This window comes from Triticum dicoccoides, chromosome 2A (assembly GCF_002162155.2).
Source record: "Triticum dicoccoides isolate Atlit2015 ecotype Zavitan chromosome 2A, WEW_v2.0, whole genome shotgun sequence".
Lineage (NCBI taxonomy): Eukaryota > Viridiplantae > Streptophyta > Magnoliopsida > Poales > Poaceae > Triticum > Triticum dicoccoides.
Window position 1 is genome coordinate 748,696,359 of NC_041382.1, and position 9,438 is coordinate 748,705,796.

Genomic DNA, 9,438 nt, shown 5'->3' on the forward strand with positions numbered 1-9,438 from the left:
TCTTGTTTCCCTTTCTTTCTTTCTCTTATTATTTCTCTAGGCCTTCAAGGGTCACCTTGTGCCTCACTTGTACATTACAGATGCGCTAGCCGCACTCTCCATACCTGGGGGCTTCTTTCACAGAAGCTTAAATTATTTATCTAGGCCTCACGCCCAACACATGTGTCATACTTCCATATGTACCTTTTTTCACCATTATATGCATCGATATGACTTAAGTTTTGGCCAAGCTGGGTTGCCTGGCTCTTGTATTTATGCCCTACATTCCCGTTAATTCGGCTAGGGCATAAGGGGAGCACCTCTGCGATTGTTACTGCCGGGTCAGCCGGATGTGTACCTCAGACTGGGTGAAGCCGAAAGCTAGCGTTCTTAAGGGAATATTCAATTGGTGAACAAAAGATGATTTTTATTTATTCTCCATATCTTCCCCCAGATGCTTTTTCTGTGTTTCTTATCGTAGTCCAGACATGCACTTTAGGGCATGCTTACCCAGGGAAAGGAACCCTTAACGGAACTATTCTCCCTGGAAGATGTTTCTTACTACCCATGTAATATAACATAACTAGTTGGGCACTTGTCTGATAAAGCACTAATGACCTCTACGCCTGGTCTCCACGCATACCCCAGTTCTTATATAACTGAGCGGGTATTCGGATTCACTCCGGACTATCGGGCCCAGAGGTTGAAGCGAAAAGGTCCACAACGACAAATGATCTACAATCCGGCTAGAAGGCATTATACATGTCACTTTAATTACATAGTCATGCAGACTGACTAAACTCCTCCTCTATACCATCCAACAGGCTGTCTAGCTTACAATCCTGTTGGGAATACTTTGCGGCTAATTCTACTTGCCCATAAACTAAGCTAACCGGGATCTCTTTTCCGTCGGGCCCCACGGGTCCGACCTCGGCCATGTGATTTGGGTCTGCCTTGATATACCGAGTCTTCACCATGGCCCAGGCCTCTCTGGCACCCTGTCGGTAGGCCGATATATTCCATAATCGGAGGCGCTGCCGTGCTCCCTTGAGCTTCTCCGTAAGCTCTGCAACGCCCTCTGGCAGGGAGACAGATGGACACAAAGCCTGGGCAACACCTTGCATCACCTGCCGAACTTGTTCGTGCAGATGTGACAGCTCGGATAGAAGATCACCCGCAGACCCGGGCATTTCCTCCGCGGGACGACCCGTCAGCATACCTACAGACATAACGCTGTTAGTCGGCTTCTTCGCCGAATTCCTTTAAAAGGATTCGTTCAAGCACTCACTGAAAATGCCGCGCCGAATCCGCTTATTCTCCTTCTCGGAGTCGGCAAGCTGGCCCCGAACATCTTTTAGTTCCACACTCAGCTTAATATTGGCGTCTTGGAGATTGTTTTTCTCCCGCCTAACCTCAGTCAGCACGTGTTTGCCAGCCTCTAGCTGTCGCATAACATGTTGGTCCTCCGAATTTTCTCCGGAATCATCTGCAACATCTGTTGTTAGATCTGCAGCCATGCCGCACATTATATGGTAACCATCACTCTTTAAAATAAATGTTACCAGCAGGTGACTTATTCGGTTCCTGCAATGCGGCCACAGCAGCCCGCAGTTGGGTCTTGCATTCCTCTAGCTCCTGTGTTAGCCTAGTATTCTTCTCTGTAAGAACCTGCACAATTAAGATGATCCTTAAATCAGTTCTGCTAACTATTTCAAGTCTCAGGGGCTACTGATACATATGAATCGTTAGATTCACTTACCCGTACATCCTTTACATATTGATCCGTGGCTCTGGCTAGGCCATCTTGAGCAGCTCAGAGGTACACCTCTCCGGAATTAAAGGCATCAAATGCCTCTGGTGAGAAACAAGCGTCCCGGAGTACGGCCCGATGACGCCTATGGTTCATGGCGCTTTCCACTTCTGATTTAGTAGCGGGTAACCTATCCGCATCCTCCGTAGAGGGATTATCCAGCGCCTGCCCCATATCGGCTTCCGCCTCTATGTCCGGTCCTGGCGCCCGGCTGGTGGAAGCATGATTAGTAACATCGCCGAACATATTCCGGCGAGCGTTTTTTCTGTTAAAACGCGGGTGTCATTATATTTCAAGAGAGACGACAACCATGGAGCGGGGTTTGTTATACCTTTGCGCTGGCGTCTCCGTCCTGACCGCCTTCCTTTTTGACCTACCCGGCTTCGGTGCCTCCTGTTAGCGTGTTGCCATGGGCTCGGCAGGGCGTCCCGAATGCCTTCCCTGTAAAATTCCATGTGTATATGGTGGGTAAAGTGTCTAAAAGGGGATCCTAGTTTTGGAGTTGGGATTTTTTGGTTTTTCTTACGTGCGATGCAGGGAGCAGTCCGGGATAGTCGGCCGTAATGGCCACCATGGCATCATCGCAGCTTAACTGATAGAACTGCCAGTCTATCAGCTCCATGGATATAACCGAATCTTCTTCGAGTCCGAAGTCGAGGGCCCGGTCAGGGTCCTCTGGTTGTGGAGAAGGGCTGCTGACCTCCTTTATGGCTTTTCGCAGTTCCTGCCGCAAAGTGGCAAGGTGAATACTTACGACAAAGAATGCGGGAAAAATGGGAGCAGGGAGATATAACTTACCCAGGTTGGAGGATTGTACATGGAGAATCCATCCCGTGGTTTGATGCGGGTGAACTCCTCCTCCTCACCCTTGAACAATTCGGACAGAATCTTCGCTAGAGCGACAGCATTGTCCAGACCCTTACGCCCGCAGCGGGTGGCGTCATCCGCCCCGTTATAACACCACAAGGGGTACCCACGATATTGAAGTGGCTGCACTCCCCACATTATGCAAATCGACATAACTTCAATTATTGTCAATCCTGATAGAGCCGGTGCTTTGATCCGGTTCATCAGATAGAGGACTTCTCCGTTGTCTTCCGCCTGGGGGCTCCGTGGGCGCCAACTTCGGCGCTTCTTCAGAGGAGCATTGTTGAACTTAGGTAGACCCCGCCGAACAGGGTCCGGAAGGGGGACGTCCTCCATATAAAACCATTCTGAAGGCCAGTCTTCGGACGGCTTCTTCGGGGTACCGGACAGGTATCCGGTATCGGCGATGCGCCATATTTCGGCTCCGCTCACTTGATAAAGTGATTACCTCTGTGTGCGAGGGACAAGGCAGAATAGCCTTTTCCACAGCTCGAAGTGAGCCTCGCAGCCCAGGAACAACTCGCAGAGAGCAACATAGCCGGCGATATGTAGAATGGAGGCAGGGGTGAGATTGTGTAATTGGAGGCCGTAGAACTCCAGGAGCCCGTGGAGGAACGGATGAATTGGAAATCCGAGTCCCCTTAGTAAATAAGGAACAAGGCAGACCCGTTCTCCCATGGAGGGACAAGGAAGGCTCTCCGCTTGCGCCCCGCCATTATAGGTGGCGAGCCCGGCTCGAACAGGCACCATATACGCTGGAGGGAGAAATCCCTTAGTCTGCAGCTCGACTAATCGGCTGTGCGGGACTGAACACCTCTCCCAATCACCGGGCTTAGGGCTACGGGGGCGGGAGGAGCTGCGGAGGTCGGCCATGCTGGAATGGATCTTTCCGAAGCACGCTCTGATGAATTCTCGCTAGGGGAGGATGATATGAATCGGATCTAAGAATCCCCATTCCTTTAAGAGACAATTTATTTATCTGGCTAGGGGGCGAATGTAAAAACGCCCTGGCGCCTCGTATTCATTCGACGCGTGGGAAATAGCCCTTATTGGGCACGAAACCAAGAGGTTCAACATTTATGGAGCCGAACACTGCTTACGAACACTTGAAAGTTGGAGAAGAACCCGCCTTACAATGCCGAAGACAACACTGCGTGCCGGACTCTGACGCCTGGTTAGGGGGCTACTGAGGGAGTCCTGGATTAGGGGGTCTCCGGACAGCCGGACTATATCCTTTGGCCGGACTGATGGGCTATGAAGATACAAGATTGAAGACTTCGTCTCGTATCCGGATGGGACTCTACTTGGCGTGGAAGGCAAGCTAGGCAATACGGATATGTATATCTCCTCCTTTGTAACCGACCTTGTGTAACCCTAGCCTCCTTCGATGTCTATATAAACCAGAGGGTTTTAGTCCGTAGGACAACATACAATCATACCATAGGCTAGCTTCTAGGGTTTAGCCTCTCTGATCTCGTGGTAGATCTACTCTTGTACTACCCATATCATCAATATTAATCAAGCAGGACGTAGGGTTTACCTCCATCAAGAGGGCCCGAACCTGGATAAAACTTCGTGTCCCCTGCCTCCTGTTACCATCCGCCTAGACACACAGTTCGAGACCCCCTACCTGAGATCCGCCGGTTTTGACACCGACAGCGACCCATTTTGTCTGCGGCCGTCCGCTTGGGTCGGTGCGGACAAAAATTCCGGCCCAACGCGCCGAGCCAAACGGACGCGCGTCCTCTTTCGTCTGCCTGCCGACCCATTCCGGCCCATTTTTGAGCCAGATTTGCATCGGTGCGGACATAAGACGGACGCGCGCGCTCGCCCTCTTTCCTCACCGGGCCCGCTGGTCGGTGGCACATTGGATTCACACACTCGCCCGCCTGCTAGGTCGCCGACGCCGCCGGCCATTTTTTCAGATTAAAATGGATACATAGATAGTTCTAGCGTACAGATAAAAGAAAAAGACCACTACTCGTCGCTTTCTGACTCCGACTCGGTAATGTTCTCCTTCGGCGTTTGAAGGTAGGCGTCAGCAAGCTGCTCGTCTTCAAAGTCCCAACTCGAAGTTTCTCGTAGCTTCAGTTTCAATTGAGTTGCCTGCTTCCGCGAACGCTTGTCCTCCCGATAGGCGGCTCGCTTCCTCCTCTTCGCGTCCCTCTCCGATCTCAATTGCTTGTAGAACTGGCGCTCGTCGACGATGTCCTGCGGGTAGCCTCCGCGCCACACCACCAAGGCTTCCACGTCCTTCTCTGCGATGGCAAGGCGACGTTGCCGCCTCCAGTGGACACGACGATCCTCGTCGGTGAAAAGCCGCGGGAGAGGCGCCAGATCCTGCGCCCGCTGGCTCGACACGTTGGGAAAATTCATATCCCGACGAGGCCTCAGGATGCGCCACGCCACCGCGTCATGCGCGCGGGCCGCCTCCTCTGCAGTGTCGAAGGTGCCGAGGACGAGACGTTTCTCGCGAAACCAGATCTCGACGGAGAAGGCACTGGAGCGGCGCTCGCGGACTCCGCGAAAATCCGAAGCGCCCAGACGGCGGATCGACATGGTAGCGCAGAGGCGGGGAGAGTGGGCGGCCGACAGAGTGTGGAGGGAGCGCCTTCTTTATAGCGAGCGCCGGCCACGGCGCGCGTGCGAACCTTTCCCGCGCGCTGGAGCGCCAAAACCAATGCGCGCGCTAGGCAGCTTTCCCCCGCGCGCGAACCTTTCCCGCGCACTGGAGCGCCAAAACCAGGGCAACGGCACGATGTTAAACATGCTGGGTCATGAAAATGGGTCAGCCCGTTGGGCGCACTGCCGACCCAAAACTAAAAGAGGGCGGACGGCGGGCGGACGGCCGACCTATACGGACAAAAAGCGGACAGAAACGCCGTTGGAGTTGCTCTAAGATTTGCATAAATAGTTCATATATTAGAGCGTCAACGCGTATAGCCTCACTCCTAGTAATCCAACTGGTGGTTTTTTGCTCGTTGACTCCCGCACGTCCGTTCCTCATTCCTCCCGTCCGCATCCTTCTTGGACTAGCCATTTGGCTGACCGTGGACTGGCTCACCGATACCGGCAACCACGGGATATCATCGGATTATTATGTCCAATTTGCAAGATTTTGAAATTCCAAATGAGCACCTCAGAACAAACTTTCGTCATCCCCAAGCGTCCAGTGTTGACCAACGAAGAGTATTCGTACAGCTATTCTATTTCTCGGTGTAGTTGAATGGTAAAACAATGTTATCATTGGTTGTGGTTGGCACAGACTGTCTGACCAAAGAGTATTCGTACAGCTATTCTATTTCTCGGTGTAGTTAAATGATAGTAAGACAATGTTATCATTGGTTGGCACAGACTCTGTGAGTGCGCCCACAGCCCAAGAGCATCCCCCTCGTTGACCTGCGGCCTGGAATGTGATCATAGCTGACCCGCAGTAGACTTGCATCAATCTTACTCCTCCAATTCCCCACCACGCGTACCCTGTTCATTTCCTTCTTCCGCTCATAATGACTCTCCTCCATGTCTTCCTCGGACTCCTCCTCTCCCTGCACGCGGCGTCGCGGCATGGTGCCGCCATGGACACGGTGTCAGCCGGCAATGGGCATGGGCTCGCCGGCACAGACAGGCTCGTCTCCAACAACAGCAAGTTTGCGCTCGGCTTCTTCAAGATGGACAGTAAGTCCTCTCACACCTACCTCGGCATCTGGTTCAACAAGGTCCCTAAGATAATGCCGGTTTGGTCTGCCAACGGCGAGAGCCCGGTCATCGACCCCATCTCGCCGGAGCTCGCAATCGCCGGTGACGGCAACTTGGCCATATTAAATCAGGCCACCAAGAAAGTCATATGGTCTACCCATGCCAATGTCACAACCAACGACACCAAAGCTGTGCTCATGAACAATGGCAACTTCGTCCTACAGAGCTCCTCAAACCCATCCATAGTCTTCTGGCAGAGCTTTGACTACCCAACCGATACCCTTCTCGCCGGCGCAAAGATTGGCTGGGATAAGACCACCGGTCTGAACCGCCGCCTTGTTTCGAGGAAAAATCTGATTGACCAGGCTCCTGGTCTCTACACTCTGGGGCTAGGACAGAATAGGCTTGGTCATCTCCTGTGGAACTCAACCCTAGAATTCTGGACCAGTGGGGCATGGAACGGCCGTTACTTCAACCTAGCACCCGAGATGATTGGCGCCTTGACACCAAATTTCACATTCATAAACACTGAGAATGAGTCCACCTTCATGTACACATTGCGGGATGACACGGCCATTGTGCAATGTGCAATAGATGTCTATGGCCAAGGGCTGGTGGGTGCATGGTTGGAACCCATACATAACTGGTTGATCAATTACAGGCAGCCTATCTTTCAATGCGACGTCTTTGCAACCTGTGGACCTTTCACAATCTGTAGAGAAAATGCGGATCCACTCTGCAGCTGCATGAAGGGTTTCTCGCTGGGATCACCCAAGGACTGGGATCTGGGAGACCGAAGCCATGGGTGCAGGAGGAACACTCCATTAGGCTGTGAGAATGAGGGAAACAAGCCAGGTCTTGCAGCTAAGTTCTACCCCGTGCAAGGTATGAGGTTGCCCCATGAGGGAGCAAAAGTACCGGCCGCGACAAGTGGAGATGACTGCCAACGGATTTGCTTGGGCAACTGTTCTTGCACTGCATATTCCTACGGTAAAGGTGGCTGCTCTACTTGGCATGGGAAATTGTACAATGTAAAACAACAATCTGATGCTTCTTCAGCAGCAAACGGCGATACGCTTTATATCCGCCTTGCCGCAGCAGAGCTGCCAGAAAGTGTGGTAAGTAAGAAGCAGAGTGGAATCAACCTCGTCGGTGCTGCGGTTGGTGCAAGCGCTGCTGCTCTTGTCCTGGTGATTCTTGGATTGGTGATTTGGAGTAAAAAAGGGAAGTGGTTTACTAGCACGCCGGTAAATGGAGTTGGGATCATTTCATTTCGGTATGCTGATTTGCAACGTGCAACTAAGAACTTCACAGAAAGGTTAGGAGGGGGCAGTTTCGGTTCTGTATTCAAGGGGTATCTAAGTGACTCAGTCACCTTGGCAGTGAAAAGACTTGAAGGTGCCCATCAAGGAGATAAGCAATTCAGAGCAGAAGTGAGTTCAGTTGGAATCATCCAGCACATCAACTTAGTCAAACTGATAGGGTTTTGTTGCAAAGGCGACGAGAGGCTGCTTGTGTATGAATTCATGCCGAATCAATCCCTTGATGTGCATCTATTTAAGGCCAATGGTACAGTTTTGGACTGGAGTCTCAGATACCAGATAGCTATTGGAGTTGCCAGAGGCCTAGCCTACTTGCACACTGGTTGTCGGGATTGCATTATACATTGTGATATCAAGCCAGAAAACATACTTCTCGACACTTCATTCGTAGCCAAAATTGCAGACTTTGGAATGGCAAAGGTTTTGGGGAGAGAATTTAGTCAAGCATTGACTACAACGAGAGGAACCATTGGATATCTTGCTCCTGAATGGATTAGCGGATCAGCTGTTACATCTAAAGTCGATGTTTACAGTTATGGGATGGTTTTGTTTGAAATCATATCAGGGAGGAGAAATTCAAGTCAAGTTGGGGATGGTGATTATTCAGCCTTTTTTCCGCTACAAGTTGCACGAAAGCTTCTCAGTGGAGAAATTGGAAGTCTGGTAGACCCAAATTTGCAAGGTGACGTGAACCTTGAGGAGGTTGCAAGAGTTTGCAAAGTTGCATGTTGGTGCATTCAAGATAATGAGTTTGATCGACCAACCATGGCCGAGGTGGTGCAGTTTCTTGAGGGTGTTATTGAGGTTGATATGCCTCGAGTGCCGAGACTACTGAATGCAATCACAGCAGGAGTAGGTTCACCAACATCTGACACTTAGTTTTATGTCAAACTTATGTATACCTATCGCAACATTTTAGACCCAAACAGACGAAATGCGGACAAACCACTCGTCCGTTTGGGTCGGTGCGTTGGAGTTGCTCCAATTGACTCAAATTCGTTCTGGACAATGTTGTCTGCATTCTGTAATAAATGAACAAAGAACTAGTTTCAGTCTTCCTGCTTTCTTGCCTTTTCATAATTCATATTCCAGCAGATGTGACATGTGAGGTTTTCAACATGTTGGAGAGTTGCAGTCCTGGGAAAGGCTATATTATTATTATTTTTCATTTCTTTTCGCATTCCTGGGGTCAGCCAAATGTTGTATGTACTCCTACAAGGCAGCCAGTTACAGACACAAGATCCCTTTGGGATGCACTACTGCCTATAGGAAAACTCATGGCACATTACACTGAACGGCAGTTATCTAAGCCAAACATGCTCATAGCATATAGTAGATTGGCGAACAAACTACCCACTGAAGCTCATAGCATCCAGTAGTGGTCCTAAGTTCTTCAAACCTAGGGGCACATCTGCCTCTTACATGTAGGAGAGGCTGGCAGGGTAGCATTATAACTGAACCCTAACCCACTGAAAACAGGTTGTGGTGAGCCAAACACTATTTGACCATTAACAGCCGTCGTGCAACGGTGTACATCAGAGAAAATCGCACACCGGTATCGACAACTGATCCTGACCGCCATTCTCATGGTCGGTCTGGGGATTCGTCTGTTGGAATTGATCTCACAGGTGTAACAAACCAAGAGAAAAATATGGGAGACAAAGTCTCCTCTCCTCACGTTTGTGCATTGATCGGGCGCACACAAACCAATGATTGGTTTTGGTCCATGACCCCTTAGCACCGCCAGATATAAAAGAGGAGGTC

At 50.7% G+C, this 9,438-nt stretch overlaps 1 protein-coding gene across 1 annotated transcript; it reads left to right on the forward strand.

Moving 5' to 3' along the window:
* The first annotated feature begins 6,040 nt into the window (after nt 1-6,040).
* LOC119356905 (G-type lectin S-receptor-like serine/threonine-protein kinase At2g19130) lies at nt 6,041-8,778 on the forward strand. Its single transcript, XM_037623896.1, has one exon. The coding sequence runs from the start codon at nt 6,163-6,165 to the stop codon at nt 8,551-8,553; it is 2,391 nt and encodes a 796-aa protein (XP_037479793.1). The 5' UTR covers nt 6,041-6,162; the 3' UTR covers nt 8,554-8,778.
* The last annotated feature ends 660 nt before the right edge of the window (nt 8,779-9,438 follow it).